Raw genomic sequence first — 27,369 nt, forward strand, 5'->3', positions numbered from 1 at the left:
ACGTGGAATCACTATGTTGTACACCTGAAACTAATGCAGCATCATTGTGTGTCAACCATATTTCAATTTAAAAAATTGTTATTCACACTATATCCAACAGTGGCAAACTATATATTCTTTATATGTTCACAAGGTTAGTCCATATGCTTGGACATAAAACAAGTCTAAATAAACCATAAAGGACTAAAATCATACAGAATATGTCTCTGACCACAATGATATTAAATTAAAAATCAACAAAAATATGACATCTAAGAATCACACGCTTATGGATAATCTGAGGGTCACAGAAGAAATCATAGGGAGATTAGAAAATATTTTTTGAGCCAAATGATAATGAATACTCAACATATTAAAACTTGTGGGATACAGCTAACGCAGAAGAGATTAGCTTTAAATGTGTATAGAAATAATGGCTTAAGGTTCTACCTTAAGGAACTAGGAAAAGGGCAAAGTAAATCCAAAGCAAGCAGAAGGAAATAATTGTTAAAAGCAGAAATCAATGAAAAGAGAAAACTGACAGACAAGAGGAAATTAATAGACTTGAAAGCTGGTTCTTTAAAAAAGGTCAATAAAATCAGCAAACATCTAGCTAGACAGAAAACTTCAGGCAGTTCTGTGTCTCTCTTCTCTCTCTCTCATCAGCTGGACAGGGAGAGATTGAACACAAATCTCTAATACCAGAAATGAAACACAGGCTATGGTACAAATTTTAGACTTTAAATAGATAATATAAGAGTATATGAACAACTTAGTGCCAATACTTAACCAATTTAAGTGAAATGGACAAATTTCTTGAAAAATACAATATACCAAAATTGACATATGAAGAAGCAGAAAATCTGAGTAGCCTTAGAGCTATTGAAGAAATTGAATTCATCAAAAACCTTCCCACAACGTAAACTCCAGGCCCAGATGGTTTCACTGGTGAATTCTATCAAACACTTGAGGAAGAAATAATACCAGTCTTACACAAATTTTTTCAGAAAACAGAGGAGGAGGAAACATTGCCTAAATTATTTTATGAGGCCAGCATAGCCCAAATAATGAAAACTTATAAGGACATTACACAAAACCAGGAAATTAACCAAGGAAAATTACACAAAACTAGGGAAAAAAAGATGAAGAACCCTCATGAATATAGTTGTAAAATAGTTTCAAAAGCTCTTTAAACATTAGCAAATCAAATGCAATATAAAGAAGGATAATACATCATGAATGACTAGGGTTTATTACAGAAATGTAAGGTTAGCTGAACATTCTGAAACTCAATCCATGTAATTCACCCTATCAACATCACTAAGGAGAAAAGAATATGATCTTTTTTAATAGACATGAAAATAATTTGACAGAATTCAATAACTATTCATGATAAATCTTCTGAGGCAAACTAAGAATGAAAGTTTACTTTCTTAGTCAGATGAAAGTTTACTTTCTTAGTCAGATAAAAGGGCACCAAAGAAAACCACACAGATAACCTCATATAAAGGGGTGAATGTCTAAAAGTTTTCTTTTGAGATATGGAAAAAGGCAAGAAGTTCCATTTCTTACTTGCAGATGGCATATTTATGGATCTAGAAAGCAATTACTAGAACTAATAAGTGAATTTAGCAAATGTCTCAGGATACAATGTTTATATACAAAATCTACTGTATTTCATATACTAGTAGCAACAGTTGGAAAACAAAATTTTACAAACCGACTTGCAAAAGCTCAGATACTGTGCAAAGGGAGATATATACCAATGCTCAATAAGCACATGAGAAGATGCCCAAACTCAGTAATCATCAGGAAATCACAAATTAAAATCACAATGATTTTATATACAATGATTTTATATATATATATACATACATCATATCATACCCACTAGAATGGCTAAAATTAGAAAGACGGATAATAGCAAGTGCTAACAAGAATATAGAGCTACTGAAACTCTCATACATTGCTGGTAGAAATATGAAATGATACAGCTACTTTAGAAAAAGTATGGTGGCTTCTTTAAAAGGCAAACATTCACTGACCATATGACCTAGCCATTCTTTGGATGTATAGCTAAGAGAAGTGAAAATATGTCTACACAAAGATGTGCACAAGGATGTGCATAGCAACTGAATGAATAAACCAAATGTGATAGAGACATGCAATGGAATACTACTTAGCAATGAAAAGGAGCAAACGAATGCTACATGGAATAATACGGATGGATCTCAATACCATTATGCTGAGTGACAGGAGCTGGATACAAACTAGCACATAATGTATAATTCCAGTTGTAAAAATTTTAGCTTTAGCAGGTGCATATGCTTGTGATAACATCTGTTTTAGTTTACCAGTTCTGTTGCAATAGAGTATTATACACTGGGTGGCTTAAAACAATGGAAATCTACTCTGTCACAGTTCTGGAGATGAGATGTCTGAAGTCATGGCACTGTCATGAACATGCTCCCTCCTAGAGCTCTATGGAAGATCCTTTGCTTGTCTTCCTAGCTTCCGGGGGTGGCCAGTGGTGCTTGCTGCTCCAAGACTGGCAGCTGCCATCACTTCATCATATGGCCTCTTTCCCCAAGGGTCTCCTCTGAATCAAACCTTTCTCTCCATAGATGGGCACCAGTGCTGAGATTCAGGGCCGTCTCCAATCCACTAAGACCTCCCCTTTAGTTGATAACATCTATAATGATCCTATTTCCAATGAGGTCACATTCACAGGTACTGGGGATTAGGACACTATCTTTCTCGGGCGGTAGGGCGGGGGGAGACAGAAGGCAACCCACAACACTGTGACCGCAGTCAAGACAGTGAATGCATACATCCCCACTAAAAGTTTCCTAGTGCCCTGACAGAGATGCTACTCAAAGCTGACAGTAGGAGGGTAGAAATCTCCTGCTGGTACCTACTGTTGGCCAAACAGATGAATGTCAATGAGCAACCAGGGCTGGGCAATGTGACCTGCCAAGGCCGTTCCTTGCAATGCAGAGCAGAGTGGGGGAAGTGGGAGACTTTCCCTGGCTCTGTTTATTTTAGGATGAAGTTTCAGCAGGAAGCTGTGTGAGATCTGAGGCAGCTGAGAGTATCTGCAAAATGTCTTTGCCCTGATTTCAATTTTGATCCAAATAGGGAAGTAAAGGCCCACAGGGGCTGCTGGAGACAGCTAGCTAGACTGCTCTAAACTCTCACAATTAGGACAGAGCCTAAGATCTAGCACGTGTTCAGTGAATACTTGTGGAATGAATACTTGTGGAGTGCTAGAGAGAGAGATCTTCCAAGTCTCTATTCCATGTGGGAGAAAACCTTATTGCTGTTTCTAGAGTCTTACAAAGTTAATAGCAGCATAGAATTTGGGGCGCTTCTGAACTGGGTTGGGAGGCCAACATACCACTGACTTGGGGTCAGAGTGTTCTCATCTGTAAAACGGGAATGCTTTCCTTTACAGGGCTGTTTTGACTAGGTGACAGAATATACTGCAAGCAAGCAGCATGGTGCCTGAGACACGGTGAGTCCTTGGTCAAGGTCAGTTAGCACTCTTCAAACCTTTGACACTCCCGCCATGAAGAGGCAGGGTCTAATTCTCTTCCCCTTGGATATGGGCAGGTGATACAGTTTCTCTCTCCCACTTGCTCTTAGAACCAAGCCACCTGGCCCAGATGAAGCATTCTGGACAAAATCTCAGTTGAAGCCAGAGGCGGGGATGAACATGACTCCAGGCTCCACCCACAATCTGACTTCAGCCACATTAGAGACCTCAGGTGAGAACTGCCCAGCTGGGCCCCCTCCAACCCCAGCACGGAGAGATAATCATAGTAAACGACTGGTATTTATGGCACTAAGTTTGGGGTGGCTTGTCGCTCAGCAAGAGATCATCTGAACCGCGAGAAAAGAAAAGCCAAAACCTGTGGCTGTAAATCCCCCGCGGGCCATCTCTCAGACCCCACATCAGGGACAGGTGCCGGCTCCCCGCGGGTGGCGGGTGAAGTCCACGGAGACCTACTTACGGAGCACGGAAGTCTGAAAGGCTTGGTGGGCGTGGTGAAGCAGGCGCTGTGAATGGGGTCCGGGTACCGGCCGTCGTTCCACTGAGCCAGGAGCGCGTCGCAGTAAATGGTCACCCCCGCGGCTCTGAGCGCGTCCTGCACCGCGCTCTCCACGGAGTAGTTGTTGAAGCAGGTGATGGTGGAAGTGGACGGGGGCTGCACCAGGTGGATATAGGAGCCCCTCACACCGATGTTTAAGAGCGTCTCCACTGTCGTGTAAGTGTCAATTGTATTCCCATAGACAATGACATTCCCTAGAGAAGGGGGGAAATGCTAAGATATACGGTTGAAACAACAACAACAAAAACAACAACCTTCATAGTCAAATGGTAATGATGCCGAATTGTTCCCTATAACCTTCTCCTCCTTTCAGCTGCGGGAAGCTAGCGGTGTAACCTAGCAACGGTGACCAAGATAATTTAGTAAAGAATTGGCACAAAACATCCCACAAAGTAGTCAAGTACTTTTAACACAGAAGTAGGACATTCATCTATGGTCCTGTAATTTGAAAGTTGAAATTATGCTAAATGAAGCCATCTGGAAGAAAACCTTTTATCTGGTCTTTGTTCCCTAGTTGCTACACTTATTAAGGAAAAAAATTACTGAAGTTTGCAGTATTTGCAAGTTCTGTGTAAATGATGAAAAGGATATGTTTAGAAAAAAAAAACCCACACACATAGTCCTAGACATGATGGCACAGGTATTTTAATATTTGAGTGTTGAATTGGGTTGATTTCATGGAAATCTTTCCCTTTTTTAAGATCTAAAGACTAGAACATTATCTGCTTTTCAGTAGATAATTTAATGAGGATTCAGATTCTGATTTTTGAGATTTAAGGAGTCAAGACCTGGCAAAAGGGACGGCAGGTATTCTTTCAGTCGGTAAGAATGAAATCACAACACAATCTTGAAAGATTTCGCTTGTGTAAGAGCATTTAGTTGGTAATAGTCTAAACTAGTTAGATCTTTTCTGAAAAATATTACAGAAATAATTACAAATGTTATTCTACTAATTTCATCAGTTTTAAGATCAAACTACCAAATGAAAGAAATGAATTACATGCCAATTACATTCTATTTTTGACACTGAATTGGCATTTTTACCTTTTTACAAGGGAATCGCTGTAGACTCACTAGTCAGGCAACTTGTAACAATTTTACGACAAAATGATAGATTCATTGAAAATCTCTTTTTTTCCCTCTTGTTTATGAAATGGTATTAAGAGAAATTCTACAAGGCAAAATAAATGGTAAGTGTATTTATTCGATTTGGTTGAATAAATGATGCAAAAATCTATTTCCATCTAAAACTGAAAGGTGTAATGGCTTGCTTGTCTCATTTGCTTAGGGAAAAAAAGGAACTGGAATAACTTTCAGATAGCTTCTTTGAGGGTAACAGCATCTAGAAAGTTCTCCCATACTTCCTGTTGCTCAAATATGGAATGGCAAGAAGGCTCCAAAGCGGGTGTGGGGTGTGGGGTGTGGGGGGGTGGGGGTCCTTTCTTCCTGCCTTCACTAGGAGGCTCTAATTTTGTGGCTATGAGTCCCTCTCTATTCAGAGGCTCTAATGCAGCATTCCTTGGTGGGCTGCATTTTCCTTGGCTGAAAGAGTCAACATTTTGCTTAAATTACTGAGGCTTCCACCTGCTGTGAAACATGCATCATAGCTGTCTGGCACAACAAAGAATCAGCCTGCCAGGGAAGCTGAAACTTGAACCTGAAACTATCAAAGGCTTGAGGTCTTCTGCCCTTTTAAAATATGCATGTCAAAACAACATTCATTTTCAGGGAAACAAATTTAAGCATTTAGGCCTCCACACAATTCAGAATTGAAGATTTTTCCAGTCTCTTTCATGTTAGTTTCTAGTAACCATACTGTGAGATGGGCTTTATGATGAGAGGCTTATGGAAACCAGGGCAAATGCGATGTTGCCCTGGACTATCTCGCAGGGGTTGCCCCCAGATTGCAGGCAGCTGAAGAGGACATTGTTTTTCACCTCGAAAGGTAGCATAATTTATAACATCTCTCATATTTAAGTTAGATGTTTAATATTTTAAATAATTTAAAATTTTAAATGTATCGATAGATATTCTAACTTCAGAATTTATTTGCCTATCTTGAAAGAAGGTGTAACGGCTTCAGTTTGAAACAAAATCCACCCCTCCCTTGGAGACTTTGGTCATCCTAATAGTTGCAATAATGCTGCATCACAAACCGCCCCAAGACTCCGGCCTACTGTTGTAGGTCAGCTCGCACATGGGCACACGGGCTGATGACGACTCATCAGACTCCACACTGTGATTGGATTGGGCCTGCACCATGTTTCATTCTCCTTGGACCAAGAGATACCTAAGGCCCATTCTATTTATGGAGAAAGGCAGGGGGACAGGACAGCAAGAGCAACAGCTCACTTTTCAAGCCTCTCTGTGCAGTAGAAGGTACACTAACATTCCACCAAGCAAAGCAAGTCAGAAGACCAAGCACATGGCCAAAGGTGTGAGAAGCACACTCTGCCTGAGGTAGGAGGGCAGAGGGTGTGGCTATTTGCTGAACAGTAGTCCAAACTCTCACAGTCATCTTGGCCATTGGATAGATGCTTATGTGATGCCATCTTAAAGTTTTCATCCAAACATCTTTTATAAGATGGGTTACATATATTTCTCTCATTTCCCATATTAGAGTAAAATCTCTTTTAATATAATCTTGTACAACATAAATAAGGACCTGTCACTGGTCAAATCCCATCCCTTCACAAATAAAACAAGACCCAATGGGACGAAGTCAGCTCTGCCACTTCCATCTCTTGCCCTTTAAATGTTTGCACTCTGCGGGGGTGCTTGGCTGGCTCAGTCGGTAGAGCATGCAACTCTTGTTCTCAGGGTTGTGGGTTCGAGCCCCACATTGTGGGTATAGAGATTACTTAGAACAATAAAATATTTAAATGTTTGCACTCTAAGGGGGGATATTATTCTTTCCATGATATTTGTGCAGTTGTGAGTTCTTTCTACATCTTTTTCACTTTTACTCGGTAAAGAATTTTTAGAGTCCATTTGCATTTATCTTGTGACTCCTATATACCAGGCACAAAGCCAGGCAATTTGGTACACAATCCATTATTACTTTCATCTTCATCAGTAACAGCAGCCTAAGCTATAGAGTTGTGACCTATAAATGTACACCTTAAATTAATGTAACATTGTGTGTCACCTGTACTCACACACACAAAAATAATATTTAGAGCTGTTACCAATAACATTGGCTTCACTCAAATGCCTGGAAAATAATTTTTTGACAAGCTAACAGCAAAAATAGAAGCATGGACAAAATTCATAGGATAAGCAAAAGTCTTATGTTTTGGGGACTCTCTCAGAATAAACCTAGTAGAAAAAGATGTTGATTATTGATTTATTTCAGGACAAATATCAACCTAGGTGTAAAAATATGATTAAATATATTTATAGAAGTAATTTTCTAGCATGGTTGGGATAGAACTAGTGCTTTTGAAGCTCCCATGTCAAGATCTTACCACAGCTTGTGGTTGTGCCTTGATCTAGGCAGATGTCCAGCCTCCACCGAGGGGAGGCCTCAGGGGGCCCATGGTAGCCTCTCCCTTTCCTTCCTTGTCCTCCCCACAGTCTACATGCCTAAGACTACCTGTGAGGTGACCTCAAGTTGGCCCTGCCTTCCATGTTACCCCTGGAGCCTTGAATAGTACGTCACCTATGATGGGCATAACAAACCGTTTCCTGACTAGGCACATGGAAGAATGTTTGAGGTTTATCATACTGTTGATCATAAGTTAATTGGGTCTTACTTTTGTGCCCTCTAAAATATTTTTTGAAGAACAACCTTCCTGTGGCCAGATTTTCCCATTATATATATTTCTACTCGGTATTCACCTATAAAGTTGGCACTACTTCATCCAACCACAGGATAAGTTGTATACCTGAGATTTGTAAGACAGAGATAGGTTTCCCTTCACAATGTTAGATCTGGTTATTAGGTTTTGAGTAAGACTCCCCAAATCCTACATAATCTTAAACATAACCAAAATTGTGTGTGCCTGCAACACAACAATATAAAATAACACTTCTGCCATATTGGTACACTCTTAAACCCAAGGAAATAAAAATGTTTTATGGGAAAGTTAACCCTTGTATAACATGTTGTGACAGTTGGGTCAAGTTTTAGCCGAATCAAAGAGGCAAAATGTGGAAAAAGGAAATGGAGAGAGAAAAAAGAGGGGGCAGAGAGACAGAAGAATAGAGAAAGCCTTGGAGATACAGAATTCCTTTGATCTTTGGGTATGCAAGAAGAAAGAGTTTTAAAGTAGGTGAAACACAGTGGTTGCCAGGGGAGGGGAGAGGATGGGTGAACTGAGCCATGGATAGTAGCAGAGAAAAGGGCTTTTCCTGTGGGAGACGCTGGGTCTGACAGCTTTTTCCCACCCAGAATATATGAAATGGGGTGAATGGGGTTCCATTAGTGCCAAACATCCTGATAACTGGACAGAGGGGTGAGGAAGCCCCAGGTTATGTGGGACCGATGATATACATACATGTATGAGATGCCTTTTAATGTTAGATAACTTCAGTTAGCCAGAGATTTACTTTAATGATGAATTTCTACCACTTAGTGTTTTATAACTCCTGTAGCCTTTGCAAATGGTTAAAAGGAGGTAACACATTGCAGGGACCTCCTTCACATAACTGGGATATCATATATATTCTTCTGACTTTTCTATGCATAAGGGATGCAAATAGAGTGGGAAAGCTGGGGATTTCCCCTGCCTATCAGTTTTATGCTAAAAAAAATCTGGCCACTGTCTTCCCCACAGCTCAGTTAATCTAAGGATATGAAATAACCCGTTTTTGCACTTGATCTGATAGGTGACAGAGGTAGCACAGTGGGCTGCCCTGCTCTGAAATGGCAAATGGGATGGGATGATTAGAACAGTCTGGGTGAATTTTCAATAAAGGCTCATAGACGACAGCCATGCGTTTTCATGGAAGTCCAATTTTTGTTGTTTCTTTTAGGGAATCAATGATGCATTACTAAGGTTACAGATCTGAAACAGGAAACAGCACAAGGAGGGCATAGCACAAAGAGGACCCTATGAAAGCTCCAGAAGTAAAGGCTGGCAAGAGGAGCACGCGGTCATTCCCTTGCAGGTAACCTGCAGCCACCTTCCTGGTGAAACGAACAAGGGGGCTGCCAAGAGGACAGTGGGGGTTTTGGTATTGACAGCCCAGCTGGGGAGAAGGAAAGTGAGGTCTCAAATCACCCTCTGCAAGCCATTAACTCTTCACCCCAGATCAAAAAAGCACTAAGACTTGTCACTTAAAATGCTGGCAGAGGGACACCTGGGTGGCTCAGTTGGTAAGGCAGCTGCCTTCAGCTCAGGTCATGATCCTAGCGTACTGGGATCGAGTCCCACATCGGGCTCTTTGCTCAGCGGGGAGCCTGCTTCTCCCTCTGCCTCTGCCTGCCTGTGCTCGCTCTCTTCCCCTCTCTCTCTCTGATAAATAAATAAAAATTAAAAAAAAAAAAATGCTGGCAGAAATGGAAAGGTGATCTTCTTGCTTTTTGATACATGCTCTTTGAAGTTATAAGTGAATACACTCGCAACTTCGATTGTGATCACCAAAGTAAGGCAATGATCTTTTAACATTTCAACTACCATAATGCACTTAGATTTTGGAGGTTCTTCAATTTATCTTAATCAGAGGGGAAATGAGGCCAGTTTCATCATCCTAATTCCTGGAGGAGATAAATACTAGTTTCAGAAGTTAGATAATTTCCTAATATTTATTTATTTAAAAGATTTATTTATTTGAGAGAGAGTGAGAGAGAGCATGGGTATGGGGCTTCAGAGGGAGAGAGAGAATCTCAAGCAGACGCCCTGCTGAGTTCTGAACCTAATGTGGAGCTCAGTGCTGGGGCTCGATCTCATGACCCTGAAGTCATGACCTAAGCCAAAATCAAGAGTTGGACACTTAACCAACTGAGACACCCAGGTGCCCCCCAAATTTACCAATATTTAAAAGTAACATGGCAGGGCACCTGGCTAGCTCACTCAGTTAAGCATGAGCCTTCATCTCAGGGCAAGATCCAAGGGTCCTGGGATCCAGCCCCATATTGTGGTAGGGGGGCTCTCTCTCCCTCTCCCTCCACCACTCCCCCTGCCTGTGTTCTCCTACTCTCTCTCCATCAAATAAATAAATACAAATCTTTTTTTTTTTTTAAGTAATATGGCTTTATAGAAATGAAATGCTTAAGGTGATCTCCCTGTTAAACTCAAAAAATAAAATATGGTTTTAAATTTTTTAGACACGATTTGCCCTAAGAATAATGGAACAACCTTTTTAACATTTTTTTCAGTAGATGCTAAAAAAGTTATTTCATCCTTTTGAATTAAAGTGCTTTAATTTTAACTACCTATACTGTAAAGATGAAGGATTCTTAAAAGATTTTATTTATTTATTTATTTGACAGACAGAAATCACAAGTAGGCAGAGAGGCAGGCGGAGAGAGAGAGGAAGGGAAGCAGGCTCCCTGCTGAGCAGAGAACCCGATGCGGGATTCGATCCCAGGACCCTGGGATCATGACCTGAGCCGAAGGCAGAGGCTTTAACCCACTGAGCCACCCAGGCACCCCTAAAGATGAAGGATTCTTCAGGAAGAAAATCATGTTGTGAAATGAAGAAAAGGAAGAGATTTCCCGATTTAGTAGACTGGGCATGAAGTCACACCTCAGTGTATGTATATGGTCTGTAGAAGTCAAATCAGGGTTTATGCACGCCGATACTGATAAGCATTTTTTTCCTAGTTATTATATGTTTAAGGCTAGAGAAAACAAAAACGGTATGTTACATTTACAATTTATGTATTTTTAATTATGTCTATGTGTATTTACATAGTCCATTGTATTTAATGAAGAATATTTCCCTTTTCCACTTCAAAGGAGACATAGAATGATTATGTATGACCTCATTCATCGTCAGAATAGTCCCAAAAGATATGTTTTACTATGTTCTTCAGAAAACTGAGGACAGAGAGGTTAAGGATCTAGCTCTAGGTCATACAGCAAGTAGATGGTTCAGCAGAAGTCAGACCTGCTGAGTCTGGTTTCAGAGTGTTCATACCACTCTGTTACATGTGTAACACACTTCTAAAAAAACAAACAAACAAACAAACAAATAAACAAACTCTAATTGGCATTTAATCTGTATAATTAACTTAGGCAAATAACTAGATAATGAAAGAATTTAAAATAGATATCATAGAATATTAGTAAATTATGAAATAAACATCCACTTTAAAAATATCATGTCCACAAATAGACCAGAGAATGTTCTTTTTATTTTTCATAAGTCGAAGCATAAGATTTCCATGACCCAAGCCTGACCTGTCTCATTTTGCTCTGCTAAATAAAAAGGGAAGACTGTATTAGATATAACATAACAAAGGCTTTGCTCAGTGATTCATGCACTGGAATTTTAATGTTATGCTTTTCCTAACAAACATGCTTTTAATAAGGCAGTAAACTGTATTTAGCTAACGATGAAAATAATTGATCCATTTCGGGCCATTAAGGCTGTTTTATTTATTTATTAATTTTTTACTTTACTTTCATCTTACTTTTCATTTTCATGGAAAGTACAGAGGTAATAGCAGATGAATTTCAATTAGTTTCAATTAATGCCATAAACTGTTGTAATGCATTAGGTTGCCGGGTTCCATCTGAAACCCCCGTCGGAAACCTCTCCGTTTTGTTTGCAGTTGAAAGCAGCATTTGAGCCTGTGATGTGAGCTATTTTCCAGGACAGCGGAGCAGTTCTAATAGTTTAGGATAATTTACATCTATAAGCCTAGCCGACTCTGGAGCCCAGAAAACGATTTCCTTCAGACTGGGCGAATTCCATCACAGAACCACCATTTCTCCTTTGGAAGCAGAGGCAGGCAGCAAAAAATAGTGAATGGGGGTCGGGGCAGGGGGGCAGGTGGACAGTAGTGATGTTTTGGGACCGTATCTATAGTTTTAATGGGCAGACATTCCAGAGTTGACTTCCTCCAACTCACCATTCATGGCTTCTGCTACCCAGCATCCACCGGTCCTTCTAGAACAATCCCATTACCATCCCCAACAAACAAGCCCCTCCCCTCAAGTCCTGGTACTTCAGCCAAGTCAGGTCGGGGGTGTCCCGGGATTCAATGTGTGATTCCCTGATGGACCTGTGACCCAGTCATAGCCACAGAGACACAGGAGATTTTTTTCTCAGACTTCTGTAGGAAGGACTCTGTCCTCAGCTCTCTCCCGCCAGCCCTGCCATGAACTATTGAGCACTGCTAGAGCAAAGGCTACCTATCACGCAAGATGTCCATATTCTTCCTGGTGGTGTTATGGTGCCAGGAAGAGGAAGCCAGGGCTGGCAGGCGGAGCGACGGCAACGGGACAGGCGCGCGGCCCTGCTCAGCTTTCACGAAGGGCCAGGCTTCCAGTTTCTAGCTTCAAACGCCATCATCCCGTAACCGACTGGACTAGAAGCTAGAAGTGTCCACAGCAGCCCACACCTGCCTGCATGACCACCACACCTGCCTGCATGGCTACATGGCCTTCCCCAACCTGCTCCTTCTGGATCTCTTTCTCCCTACTTAGATGGGGTGCCAAGGACGGGAGGTTCACCTTCCTAAGGTGTTGTTTTGTGCACTGATTATTCCTCTTCACTAGTTCCCCAGCCCCTAAAAAGTAACCAGTTAAAGGACACCGGGGAAGCTCAGCTGGTTAAGCGTCTGCCTTCAGCTCAGATCATGATCCCAGGGTCCTGGCATCGAGTCCTGCATCTGGATCCCTGCTCAGCACAGAGCCTGTATCTCCCTCTGTCTGTTCTCCCCCTGCTTGTGCTTGCTCATGCACTCTCTCTCACTCTCTCTCTCTCTCTCTGATAAATAAATAAATAAAATAATAAAAATGTAATAAAAAGTAACCAGTTAAAATTGGGCGTGGTTGGGCCCTGAGGTCTTCCACCAGCTGCTCTCCAAGGGTCTGCCCAATACAGTTCACACTCTCTCTGTTTACTTATCCTGCTCTTCTTTAAGGCTGAGCTCAATCCTCTTTCTCTAAACTTCAGTTTCCAGGACTCTTATGATGGACACCATGCCTCTCTACAACTGGACAGGCCCCTGGTGAACACGGATCCCCATTTTTTGTGTATACTGTGTCCTAGACCATGCCATCACCAGGGGCTGAGATTAAGCCCTGAGGTATCTTTGGGGCATAGCAACAACCCCATCACACATAGGAGTAGTAACGCCAATGGCAGCCTATATTATTGATATATATATTGATATATAGATATACATATAGATTTTTGATATATATATACATATGCAGCCTATATTATTACACTTATACTCTGTATGACACTCTGTTCTGCGTTGAGCATGAAATATCTTATTTACTTCATTTAATCTACACAGCAACCCATATGAGGAAGATATGATCTGGAATGGGACTAATTCAATTCAAGTCTGAATAGGACTCTAATTGTGGAAAAGCTACGAAGAGAAAGAGCTTCCTTTAGGCAAGAGGTTAACAGTTTACTTTCTAACTTTTCTTACAGGAGAAGTCATTTGAAAAGGAGCACCACACAGAATTGAAAGAATCTGGCAAGGCTGAGTTTCCCTGATTTCTCCCAGAGCTCTGGGGCCCAGCTTCTGAGAGTTAAGAGCACCTCCTTGAGAGATGCCCTGGGAATGGGAATGTCATTAGCACTAGACCTGGGGGAAATAGCTTATATTTAAGACAAGAAGCTCATTTCTACACACTTCTTATCTTGGCTGTTCAGTGGCCAAAAGCAGGCCCGCAGAGGGGTTTTGTGCAGTGGCTGATGGGAGACATTCTTAAATCTTCCAAAAGCATTTATTTTCCTTTAAGCGGACAGCAGAGTGACACCACCTCTGAGAAGTAGTCAAGTCATCAGAATATCACAGATGCTCTTCCCCCATCTGACAACCAAAATCATGGGGGAAAAAAAAAAAGGAAACTGAAAGAGGGCACAGTGTTTGTTGCTCTGGGATTTCTAAATTCTCTGCCATAAACATTCAACCTCAATAACCTGCACTGTCACTTTCAAAGACTCCTACCCCCTCTTTTTTTGGGTCAAAATGCTCCTTCTTCCTAACATCAAAAATAGGCAATTGTTTGAAGTTAAACACTGCATTATGCCAGGATTGGTGATAGTCCTAAAACACACTGTGTATTTTGTACTGAACCATGCATGGACTTTTGTGCTTTCTGGGAGTTTAAGTTACAATTGGAGACCTATACGTGATGAAATGGTAATGATTTGTTACAAATCCTATGCATAAAAGCAGGTTCTGCAAACTATGTCTTCATCAACTATTTTTGTAAATAAAGTTTTATTGAAACACAGCTTTGCCCATTTATTTATGTATTGTCTTTCTTGCTGCAATGGCAGAACTCAGTGGATAGGACACAGACCATATGACCTGCAAAGTCCAATATATTTGCTACCTGAACCTTTACTGTAAAAGTTTGCTGGTCTCCAAATTAAGAATTATTTAAGTCTATTTAGGTTGCAGGGCAGTAATTAAAAGATGACTAAAATACTGAAACAGTTTTAAACACATACATATGCAAAACTGAAAATAATCCAAGTTCTGAGGGAAACAGGAAACATACTTTGACAAGTTTTAAATCTGAGTCTGGTATATATCTACATATCCCACCTCTACCCACAGGTTCCAGACACACTTGGTTTTATGAGTTATTTCTGTCCAACGTTTAGACCCTATTTCCATATTTCAGACCCTAGAAAAATACAGAAAGCTTCCAAAAAACCCTTGGTGAGACAAGAGTACCCTTAATTCCCCAAACTAGACATGTAAAGCTTATAAGAGAAAATTATAAGCCAATCTCACTTACAAATTTAGATCAAATAGCCTATAAAACATTAGCAAATTGAATCTAACAGTGCATTGATGGTCGCGTGATACCTCTTTTTTTATTTCTAACTGACTAAATGTAGTAACTTAACAAAAAGTCAAATAATCCCTAGTCTTCCACACAAAGTCAGAAGAATATGTATTTAACTTTAATGTTAATTATATTAATAACATAATTAAAATAGTACTTAAATAAGTCCATTAAAGAGATAAATAGACTTAATTTACATATGGATCCCCAGATGACAGGCTCTTAGTATTTTTCACCTCCCCAGACCACACGGAACCCCAGCCTGGGCAGCGTAGAAGCTAACTGAGTTGCCAAAGCTCCCCGAGCTGTAGGCTAACAAAGCGGCTGCACTTGGTCATCTTCAAAAACTTGACTCCCAGGTTTCAATTAAGGACAGAGAGGTAGCCAGGCCCCATTCTGGTCATCTTGCTAGTCAACCAATTTCAATTTAATCCAAGCAACAGAGAGGAAGATGCTTGAGAAAACACTTTTGAGTGGCAGAGGCATTTGTTGAAATGGTTTACTGTCTCGTTTTGATTCAAAAAGTGGCATGCAACTCGAAAACGTGTGTTTGTGGGAAGGACTGTGCATACACCACCAAGAAAGAGAACAATGGATCAGGAAGGGAAGAAAAGAGCCCTTCCAACGCAGACCTTTCTTTTTTTCTTCTTCTTTTCTCTTCACAAAAGGAGACATATTTTCCATATAATTGCTAAACATGTTTGCTTATTAAATTATTCTTTAATTAGTTAATGATTTTAGCCATGCTTTGCTCTTCGGATATTCATTTTGTGTAATAAAATAATTATAGATAATTAAACTATCTCGAGCCTTTTTCTTTCCCCCAGCAAACATGCTGGGTATCCAAAAATGACAACAAGTTGTAAATTAATCTGGAAAACAAAGCATGACAGATGAATGATTTGGTTGGAATTAATTAGGCACTAATTATATACTGGAACTAGATGAAGAATGAGACTCATTATAAAAATAAAAAGCGATTCTGCAAAGATGCACAGTTAACCAACATCCTTACCTTCTGTGATGATGGAGTTGTTCCTTATCCAACTCAGGGCCTTATAGCAATCTTCTTCATCGTTGAGAGTGAAATGATTGCGAGGAACTTTATCAGTGTATCTCTGCTTCCCGCTGTTTGGAATCTCTCTGTTTGTCACGTGTTGACTAATATCAGCCCCTGTAGGGCACGGGACCTAAGGTATGTTACAGAGACATGCTTATTTTGATGGTAGTAAGGGAAGCATGGACACAGCAAGAAATACATTTGTGAATTTAATAAAATAAACATAGCAATGTCTGATATAGATATGCCTTTTTTCAGTCATTAGATACAATCAGGTTTTAATTGAAAAGTAAAACACAAAAATCAGATGAAATGACCACTCAGAGACAACTCTTAAAAGGCATCACTCTGGTTATCTAATGCCACATAATGAATTATTCTAAAATTCAGTGGTGCAAAAAACGACCATTTATGAGGCTCACACATTCTGTAGGTCAGCAATTCAGATAAGGGCAAGCTGGAAGGTGTCAGAGACCTCAGCTGGGAAGACTTGTAGGTTGTAGGTGACTTGATGGCTGGGGGTTGGATTCATCTGGAGATAAACCATCTCACTCCTTTCCCCCACCCTCTAAAAAACATGCCAGATATTCAAAAATGACAGCAAGTTGTCCTTATATGTCCAACAATTGATGCTGACCATGGACTGGGATCTTGGGGGGATTGACCAGAGCAGCACATGTGGCCTCTCCATGTGTCTTGGGCTTCCTCAAAACATGGCGCCTAGGTTCTGAGGGCAAGAGTCCTGAGGGAACAAGTACAGAGAGCTCCATGTTCTTTTCTTTTCTTTCTTTTTTTTTTTTTAAAGATTTTATTTATTTATTTGACAGAGAGAGATCACAAGTAGGCAGAGAGGCAGGCAGAGAGAGAGGAGGAAGCAGACTCCCTGCTGAGCAGAGAGCCCGATGCGGGACTCGATCCCAGGACCCTCAGATCATGACCTGAGCCGAAGGCAGCGGCTTAACCCACTGAGCCACCCAGGTGCCCCTCCATGTTCTTTTCCAACCTAGTCTTGGAAATCTAGGAGTATCTCTTCTACCCTGTTCTATTCATGGAAATCATCATCAAAGCCTGGCCAAGATCAGGGAGAGGGAACCTAGACTCCATCTTCATGCAGGAGTGGCAAGGCCATGGAAGGGCACATGGAATCGGATTTGACATAGCCATTTTTGGTAAAAACCAATCTGCACAAAAGCAATATACTAGGGGCTGAAATCCAACTGCACAGAGGGGTGAGTTAGAAAAGAAAAGGAGGGAAGTAGACTATTATTTACTTACAGAAACTATAGCAATATTCTTCACTTTGTCAGAGAAATATTCTCCCTCTCCCTCTGTCTTTCTTCCTTCTTCCCTCCCTCCCTCTCCTCTCTGTTTCTGTTTCAACACACAACCCTCCCAGCATAACTTCTGTTCTCTCCCTTTTGACACAGACATGAGTGGAAGCAGACACTTTCCTCTAGTAAGGGAAAGCAACAGTAAAAACATAATAAAGGCTAACACTTGTCTTCAGTGTCAAGGATACTATGGCAAACTCGAAGGCTCCATGCCCTGGCTAGAGTCTGGTCACAACTCAGCTCTGTACAGTTGGTGCCAGGGTAGAGTATGGGTTCAGTGTGGCCAGATCTGATTTCTCAGGAAATACCAGGTACTTTTTTTTTTTTAAATGTGGACTCAAGTTTTTCATTATTTTGGCTCAAATTAGATTCAAACAAATGCTACCATGACAGCCAAGTAAAATAGCACAGTGGCATGAGTATTCCCAGTGGGCTAGTACCTAATCCCTCTGATTTTTTATTTGGTGACCAGGAAAGATTAAGTGGAAGATAATGAGGCTAGCACCACAAGCAAGACATAAAGGCCATATAAGGTCTCTGTTAGAAGGCTTGCACCGGCTGCCTTGTGAAATCATGGTGTGAGGCCCATCAGCTGTGAGGCAGGGATCAGTTTACAGCGATGATGGGGAAAAAGTTCACTTGCAGTAGAGACTACTGTGGGTGCAGAGGAGATTCTTGTTCCCTTGACCAGTGCAGAAAATACATTTTATATGGGGTAGATGGGAATGCCGGCTGTGCTTGAAGAAATGGGGCTTCACTAAGTCTCAGAGTACATCTAGGAAACTTTTTGGTTATGTCCTTCCTCAATATAAATGGTAAGCCCTGTAGATTAATGTGATGCACTTAATTCATTTTCAAGCTGGATGAAATAGCTTAAAAAATAATCAATTTTAAAACCTAGATGTCCTTTCTCTATAAAGAGCCTGCAGTAAAATTATATGTAGTAAAAAGGAACAATTTGGGAATTAGTGGTCATTTACCACAACAATAATTGTGGAGGTAAAATTTTCTTATTAGCAATATTATTTGTTTAGCAAAATCACACTAAATTTTGGTATTTTTATATTCACAGGTATTATAAAGCAGTCCACATAATGCTCAGGTAAATGATTTGACTTGATTTTTTTGAGTATCTACCATCATTTTAATAATTGTTTCGGCATGTCCTATGACAATTATCCTGACTTTCCTCAAAAAAACCCCTAATAGCACCACCCCTATGTTCAGCTTGTTCATACTGCCTTCATACTTCCCTCTGTTACTATCACTGGTATATCTGCTTGTCCTTCAAAGTAAAAAACAATTCCAGATTACAGCAAACTCAATGGCCTTGCTCCACAGTATGGCCCCTGCTGAAGAGACAGAAAAGGAAAGAAGCACGAAGAACCATGATGGGTGGAAATCAGGCACTACCAGAAGCCCAGCTTGTGTTTTAAAAAGAGGCTCTGAGACATGTTCCCAGCAGCTAAGTCTTCCCTGGCTGGGAGAACAGGAAGGACGCCTTCACAGACACTTGTGTTGGAATTTCTGGAAGCCATCCAGACCACAAAGACATCCCTACAGCTCTTCATCACACATTCATTAATGCAGTACTCACTGTCCCAGTCCTTCCTCACAATGAGAGGCTTCTCATGACCAGACACACACATCGAGGCTGGGGTGACAGCGTCACAGGAGACCCATCAGCAATTCAACATCCGTCTGAGAAGGAGACTCAACATCAGGAACCACATCTGTGCTCATCTCACAGACTGTCTCAGAGAGGTTTCCTCCACAGTATGGACCTCAGGGCTGTTGTTCACAGGCCGCTCAGGACTACTTTCCACAGCTGGTGGGACTGAGGGTGTCTGTATTCTCAGGAGACACAACCTTGATCTGCAGAGGAGGTGGCTGTTGCCATAAATTGATTCGAACTTTCTGAGGTGGAGTTTGTGGCATGGCCTGAGGTGGGGGAGCTTACTGGGGATGGTCACTTGCTGCTAAGTAAGGGGCTGAGGTATGTGTTGCCATGGAAAGCAGGGGGTGTTGTCAGTGTGGAAGCTGCTGCTGCTGCTGCAATACTGAGCAAGTGATAATTTGGCCTTGTTCACTGGGCTGGAGAGTGGCTGCACTGGTTTGGCCTGGATGGATCCCCTGGGAGGTCACCACTGTGGTTGGGATAATGGAAACCATCCCTCCTTGAGATACAGTCATAGAAGAGGGTAACAGCTGTTTGGTAATAACCAACATGGTGACATGGAGCTGAGCCCCAGCCCCAGAAGATGCTTGGTTTGCCACATAGGAGGAAAGAGTGGAGTTAACAATGGGAGGGGACAGGGCAAGGGGCTCTGTTGAGGCTGGTGCTGGAGACGTTGGGTCAACAGTAGCCACAAGAGGTGGAGGAGTCTGTGACAGCAGCAATGGGTCCAATACTCCTGTTCCCACAGTGGCCTGACACTCTTGAGTGTCTTTATGTGCAGTCAGAACCTTCAGATGCTCTTTCTTGGCAGCTTTGGTTTTTCTCTTACACACCTGATTTTGCTCCTCACTAAGACTATCCCACATGGCGGCCACAATTTTTGAAACCTCCCCAAAAGTGGCACTGGGATTCTGTCCCTTGATGGCAGGCTGTGTATCATAGAAGACTAAAGCAGATGCTGAATCTGGCTTCTGAGGTTCATTAGGATCTTTCTTTTTTCTCATCTTTGGGGCCTTCTGCTTTTTTCCTGCTTTCACAACTGTCTTCTGGCTGGTTGCCTCTGGAAATCCTCAACACCAACCTTGTAAAGTGAACTAGTAGGTGAAGTGGTGGCTGAAAGACGATTTGTGGGTGACTTGGCAGGTGGCAGAATGCCACCTAAGCTCAAACTGAGTTGAGAACTTGGTTCAACTGATAAATGGTGGTCAACTGGCTATGCCCCATCGCACCAGAGGCACGTCTGTCATTGATACATCTATTGTAACAGGTGGGCTGCACTTCTACTGAGCTCCTAAACAGTGGTCCAAGTCCATGGTCAAGCCCCCAGTCAGGAGCCTCCAACCTTGCTCCATCAAGCCATGGGTCATGGCTACAGGCATATCCAATGTCTAGATCCCATACTGGGCTGAGAAGCTGCCATCCTGAGAAGGGGAGGGGTTTTCCAGGTCTTCAAAGTGACCAAACACATCTGAGATAGTCAGTGAGGGAACAGAATCCAAGGAGATAGGTGGGGTTTCAAATACCTCATCTCCCAAGCTTGGTGTATGGAATGTCCTGGCACCTGAGAGGAAGGGGTGTGAGGACCCTGTGATCATCAGGTAATTGTCATTTCCTTGGCAAACTCCATCTTTACACGATGGCTACCACCATCTCTGTCTCCTCATCACTCCCACCACTCCCATCAGTGGTGAATGACTTTAAATACTGAATGCTGTGCTTTGGAGGTTCAAAACCTCACCAGAACTCCAATGAGCACTGGAGTATAAAAGAAAATGTTATTATACCCATTTAGTAGGGCATGCTTTAATTAATTAGGTAAAGTCCTTGGCAGAAAATGGCAGGGCTAAAGAACAAATTGAGAGCTATTCAATTTATAAAATGTTCAATGAGTTATTATTCCAATAACAAGTGTTTAGATAAAAACAAAAACAAGGAAGGGGAGGGGCAAAGAATAAAGTCTAAAATGAAAATCAGCTTACCTACTGTGATCCTAAAATGTCATTGCATTCTGATAACCTGTATAGTTCTTGTGTGCACTGGAATGTGTGGGATTGTTTTTACACAATTCTAAATTAAAGAATTAGAGAAATTAAAGGAAAATTAATGAATGTATTTTTCATATTTATACAACAGGATTTTCACACACTCGGCAAAACTGAAGCTAGGATTGTAAATCCCAAGGCCAATTAATTTGTCCACACAGAACTGAGCAGAATTCAAAAAGCGATAAAAAGGTCTATGAAAGAAAAATCACATTATATCCTCAAAGTAAGGGGGAGAATAAGGTTTAATAGGAGAGCACGAGTGTATTTCACCATCCAAACTAGAGAGCATTCTGCCATTAACTAAATTGCCGCTAGTGATTGGTGAGTAGTGGATGAATTCTCGACCATTCCATCAGATGATTGGAAATGGAAGATCCCAGCATCCCTGACTGATGGGAAACCCTTGACCACACCATTTCCCTTAGCAAGTGAATAACTTATTGTGTCAGGGACTGCTGGTGGCCTCCTCAATATTCTGTCTCTTTTTGTTTGTTTGTTTGTTTGTTTTTAAAGATTTTATTTATTATTTTGACAGGGAGATCACAAGCAGGCAGAGAGGCAGGCAGAGAGAGAGATGGGGAAGCAGGTTCCCCGTTGAGCAGAGACCCTGATGTGGGGCTGGATCCCAGGACCCTGAGATCATGACCTGAGCCAAAGGCAGATGCTTAACTGACTGAGCCATCCAGGAAGCCCCCTCTTTTTTTTTTTTTTTTTTTCCTTAGTAACAGATTCCTGTTAAATACACCCAGTCGAAAAACTGTATTTCCTAACTAGTGACCTAAGAGGTGGTCAGGAGATTCATAAGCAGGAATCCTTGTATGGGGCAATGGGAAAAGTCATTTTGCTCTAGTCCTTTGTCCTTCCTGCTTCTTATTAATGGATGGCTGGAGCCACAGCAGCCTCCTCAAGATGCTGAGTATGGAAGCCACATGAAGATGGAAGAGAAAAGACAGAAGGGTCTGTGTTTCTGATGACATCAAGGAGCCACCTTCCCAGACCTAGGCTGCTTTTGTCCAGATATTTTTTTTTAAAAAGACTTTTATTTATTTATTTGACAGACAGATCACAAGTAGTCAGAGAGGCAGACAGAGAGAGAGAAAGAGGAGGCAGCAGGCTCCCCGCTGAGCAGAGAGCCTGGGGCTCGATCCCAGGACCCTGAGACCATGACCTGAGCTGAAGGCAGAGGCTTTAACCCACTGAGCCACCCAGGCTCCCCTGTCCAGGTATTTTTAATGAGAGGAAGAAAGGAAGGAAGGCAGGAAGGAAAGGAGGGAGGGAGGGAAGGGAGAAAGATGTTCCAGAATTTCTGTGTTGTGAAGACTTTTAAAAACCACCAAATGTAATTCCTGGATAACATCTGTGAGAGAGGGGAGGGCGGGGAAGGGAAAGGGAAAGGAAAGAGACAGAGCAAGTGGGAGAGAGGAGAGACGGGGGCAATGGCAAAGAACTCACAGTCTGGAGCCTGCCTTTAAATCCCAGTCTGTCACTTTGATGTCCCCTGACCTTAGACAAATCACTTCCGCATCACTGCCCTTTGGCTCCCTCATTCATAAAATGGGGATGATTTTGAGATTTACTCAATTTACTCAATTGATGCAGAGAACTGCATCAACTAACATGTGTGGCGTCCCTCAACGTCTCTTGGTGTTCCTATGACCTTTTGAGGGTCCTGGCATGCCTCACTCGCTGTCTCTTGGGCAGGACATTCCCCCATGGAGGAGACCCTGATTTCTTTTTTTTCTTTTTTAAAGATTTTATTCTTTTGAGAGAGAGAGTGCACAGTGAGGGGAGTGGCAGAGAGAGAGGGAGAAGCAGGCTCTCTGCTGAGCTGGGACCCTGATGAGGGACTTGATGCCAGGACCCTGAGATCATGACCTGAGCTGAAGGCAGTCGCTTAACCGACTGAGCCACCCAGGTGCCCAAGACCCTGACTCTTAGGAAGGTGTTTTGTAGGATGAATAAGCACTGTATTCTCATTGCTTCTGGTGGTCTGTCTTCCATTGTCTTCCCAGGTCCATGACACACAAGTCTGAGCTGTTTTCTGTATTGTACACATCCGTCAAGTATTTGAGGACAGCCATCCTGAATCTTCACCCCCATGGCTAATCACCAGAATCTCCAGATGTACGTTAGCTTGACTTTTCCCAACTTCAATGTGACTGCAAGAGCACATACTCCAGGCACCTCTGTTTTTGTGACATATTCTTTGGCACGATCATGTTCAGCTTGTAATGAGCTCATCACGTCTGTATTGTTGTCACAAACTATACCCTTTGTCAACACTAGTGCTTTTCTTTCTCCAGTTAATTTTGCTTTGTTGGATACTAATTTACTAATACTAATTCAGATGGCTCTTACCTATCTTTTTTTTTTTTTTTTTTTTGGCTCTTACCTATCTTAACTATCACTTCATTTTGAAACTTTGGGTGTCATTTCTTTTTGGTATTTGTCTTGTACTTTGAATTTGGTACAGACACAGAGGCTTGCTGTTGTAACAGCAAAGTGTAAAACCACAGCATTCACCATTGCAATTGTTTTTTCCTAATGCCATTCTGGTTTATACTTGTTAAAAGTACTGTGGCTGTTTCTTTGTTTTCCTCCCTGTGTGTTTTCTCCTGTCTTATCTCCTTCGAGGTTTGGAAGGGGAATTTACTCATGCTATTCAAAAGCATTCATTTGATCTTATTCCTCCTATATGTAAGAGTCAAGACCCAAATATTACTTTTGGGTTTCCCCTAAGGCAATTCTTACTTGTCCCTGGCCACTTCTCTCCCTATTTTCAAACAACTTGGTCTGGATTAGATTTAGATTAAGATTTGTTATTACTAATTTTGCATTTAGTCTCAGACTTACCAGCAGACTTACAGACTTTTTAATTGTTTGATTCTTGTCATATATATATATATATATATATATACACATATATATATGTGTATATATATATATATTTTTAAACACACACACACACACACACACACACACACATATATATATGATCTTATCTATCTGACAGAGATCACAAGTAGGCAGAGAGGCAGGCAGAGAGAGAGAGAGGAAGGGAATCAGGCTCCCCGCCGAGCAGAGAGCCCAACACAGGGCTACATCTCAGGACCCCGAGATCTTGACCGGAGCCGAAGGCAGAGGCCCTAACCCACTGAGCCACCCAGGCACCCCTTGTCACTTATCTTTTTAAACAATTGTGAAGTCCTATATTTTCCTTTCTGCCTTGCTTATTGGGAGTACACGTGAAAGAATGAGGAAGATCATTCTTTTGAGAATGATCATACACAGAATAAGAGATTTTTACTGTGTTCAAATAGGAGAGACTTAGGTGGGCATATAGTTATTGAATCACTACAGTTTCTTCAAAATTCTATGAGGCTAAGTTCATGTTCTTGTGCCATTTCCTCCCGGAAAGGTAAGTTTTGGGTGCCTATCTTCTTTTTGTTCTATTTGTGGGGGAGGGTTGGTAATCTGTTATTTTTCTCCTGAAATTTGTTCATTTCCCCCCTACCATTCCCACAGAACCAGCATTCCATCAGAATATAACACCAAAATATAACTGGCTGAGAAATTTTGTCTTTGATTTTACCCGGAATATATGCCTGGATATGGTGTTTAAGTAAGGAAAATTTTCTTCTAGCATATCTTTACTATCTTTATTCTATTTGTGAGGGTGTCTTCTTTGGGTAAAACAATGATCTACAAGAGACACCTTCTCGTTTCTTATGCCAAAGGTATCCTTTGCCCTTTGCCCTCTGACTCAGCCCTCCAGGGGAACTTTATGCTTTGTCTTCAGCCTCTACACTAGACAGCAGCAGTCCTGTCTCTTGACAGGGATTTAATTTCAATCCTTTCTTACCCATCTTCCTTTTCATCTAAGAATTTCAGGGCCTTGTCAACTCAACTTCTGATCTTCAGATGGCTTCAGCTCCCATTTCAGAGGAAATGAATGGTTCCTGTAGTGTGTGTGTGTGTGCATATATGTGTGTGAATCACACATTTTGGAATTTGTCAAGCGTGTGTTCTTTCTCTGATTTTTTCCAAACGTGGTTCTCTTTCCTTCATTCCATGGTACCCTTTGGTTCCAGGTGTCTCTTGCTACACAACAAACTCAAACCGAAAGAGTGGCTTAAAACCACTATTTTATTACTTTCCATGATTTTGTGGTCCAGAGATGTGGGTAGGGTTTGGCTGGGCAATTCCTTCATTCTATCTGTTAACAACAGAAGTCACTTGGTAATATTCGGCTGGTGGGGGGTCAAAGATGGCTTCATGCACATTGTCTGTTGCTTTGTCAGTGATAGCTGGAAGGCTGGACTCAGCTAGAACTGTCAGTGGGAGAACCCACGCATGGCATGTCCAACATGGCCATCACAGGGTAGGCAGCTGGACTTCTTCCGTGACCTCGCAGGGCTCCAGGAGCCACTGCTGTCACAAATAAGGAGACCTTGTGCGGCCCTTTGACCCAACCTCAGAAGTCACACCACATCACTTCCTTTGTACTCTTATCCGTTGAGACAGTCACAAGCCTGCCCAGATTCAAGGGGAGGAAATGTAGACCCCATCTCTTGGGATGTTATTTTCCCCCTTTAATCATCCCAGACCCAGGGAGCTCTTTTCATGGTAAGTGCTGTTCTAGACATTGGGGAGTGCCTCTCAGGTCTTACATGGGAAGAGACAAAGTGGTGTACACAACTCTCTTTTTGGCTCTTTGTTGCAAGCTCTCAGCTGCGGCTGCAGCGTTCTCGATGTCCTGCTCTTATTTATCCCACCAAAGACGGAATTAGCTTCTGTGGAGATCATGTCCTATTGCTGACCCACATCACCTCAATAGAAGGAGCATCCCAATTCGCTCTCTTGCCTGGTGGGGTGTTCTTGCCCCACCTGCTGGCTTCTAGGGAGCATCACCCCTTTAAGAGGCCTTGTGAGTTAACACATTTTTTACTCTTCCTCTTGTTGAGAAGACCCAAAACCAGGCATGGGGAGGCATCTCTCTGTCTCTCTATGACTCTCCACATGCCATGGAGGGCAGCCCAGGACCTCGGTTGTAAGCTATCCCTGAGTTTTGTGCATGAGCACAGGCATGAGCCCACCAAAAAAACAACCTAATCAATAGGCAGGGTGGGGAGGGGAGTTAGAGGGTACTGAATAGGAGGTAGATAAAGCTTCATCTTCCAAAATGGAAAGGCCATAGATATTGTCAGGAGTTGAAAGATCAAGGATAAAACTTCCATAAACACATCATTTGGAGTTCTGAGGGGTAACCACTGAGGAACCAACAATAGAAATGCCTCCAAGTGGTTGCCCCTAGAGGGAGGGCTTGGAAGGCAGAGACCAGCCCACCTCACATGCAGTCCCATAGCCCAATTTAATCTTTTACTTTGTGCATGGATTTTCAGATTAAAAAATTAAATGATATGTATTTGGATATCTAAAATACTACATAATATTTTAGAATGACTCATGCCATTTAAAGTTCTATTTAGAGTTAAAGTTTGTAATGCTATTTTATAACAGGTTGTTTTCTTGCTTTGGATTTAAGCTTTATTTTCATCGTTAATTTTTTTTCCCCAAGTCACAAAACTGGGACAAAACCATGAGAGAGTTGAAGAGAAGGAAATAGGAAAATAAATCAGAACTCGAAGCCCTCCCCAGTGAATTCAGCAGCCTTTTTTGTATCACTCTATGTACCTTTAATTTTTATGTCCTTCTGGAAAAATTAAATTGGAACTCCCTTTATCACTTCTTCATTTCATTTTTCCCGTTGTAAAAAGGGCAAGAGCTTAACGTGCCACAGACTAAAGCTGCAGGGGCAGCTGGACACACATGGGCAGATGCCCGAGTCTCTGGACAGCTGGCCGGGTCTTCCACTCACATTTTCCAAAGTCCACAGTCCCAGGCAGCAGCTGGAACTCAGTGGGGTGGGGGATGGGGGGGGGGACAAGCTTACGGGGTATATGGTGTTTTCCTCTGGTTTAATGTTTACAAAGAGGAATACTTAACTATCAGAATAAGGTTGTCCTCCAGTTTGTGTTTATCCTTTAACCAGAAACAAAAACAAAAACAAAAACCTTTCCTACACTGTGAAAACTGGATTTCTTTAGCAGCAGCAGTAGTGGTGTTGGTAGTCCTGGAAGGAGGAGGAGGAGGGGAAAGAAAAGCAATCACTCAGAGGCGGAGCCATACTCGGCCCTGCCCACTCAGGAGCAGGGCTGGCTTCA

At 41.8% G+C, this 27,369-nt stretch overlaps 1 protein-coding gene, 1 long non-coding RNA gene and 1 pseudogene across 13 annotated transcripts in view; 1 reads left to right on the plus strand and 2 right to left on the minus strand.

Moving 5' to 3' along the window:
• CFAP61 (cilia and flagella associated protein 61) overlaps positions 1 to 27,369 on the minus strand; it is a gene marked incomplete at its 3' end in the record, with an annotated part of 282,754 nt that overhangs the window by 64,174 nt on the left and 191,211 nt on the right. For all 11 annotated transcript variants that reach the window (XM_082745398.1, XM_082745393.1, XM_082745389.1 and 8 more), the window contains 2 exons: positions 16,047 to 16,221; positions 3,993 to 4,285 (listed from right to left, as the gene is read on the minus strand). In XM_082745398.1, the coding sequence (XP_082601524.1) occupies positions 3,993 to 4,285; positions 16,047 to 16,221 (468 nt within the window). The remainder of the gene's footprint in view (positions 1 to 3,992; positions 4,286 to 16,046; positions 16,222 to 27,369) is intronic.
• On the plus strand, positions 4,161 to 14,347 carry LOC309871901. Its single transcript, XR_014315560.1, has 3 exons — positions 4,161 to 4,247; positions 9,069 to 9,203; positions 13,656 to 14,347. It is a non-coding gene; the product is annotated as an uncharacterized lncRNA (long non-coding RNA).
• On the minus strand, positions 18,832 to 25,011 carry LOC309871951 (TOX high mobility group box family member 4 pseudogene; annotated as a pseudogene). The gene is made up of 2 exons: positions 25,008 to 25,011; positions 18,832 to 20,727 (listed from the first exon to the last, which is right to left on the minus strand). The product of its transcript is annotated as a TOX high mobility group box family member 4 pseudogene (transcript).

Source organism: Mustela nivalis (assembly GCF_964662115.1).
Source record: "Mustela nivalis genome assembly, chromosome: 8".
Classification (NCBI taxonomy): Eukaryota; Metazoa; Chordata; class Mammalia; order Carnivora; family Mustelidae; genus Mustela; species Mustela nivalis.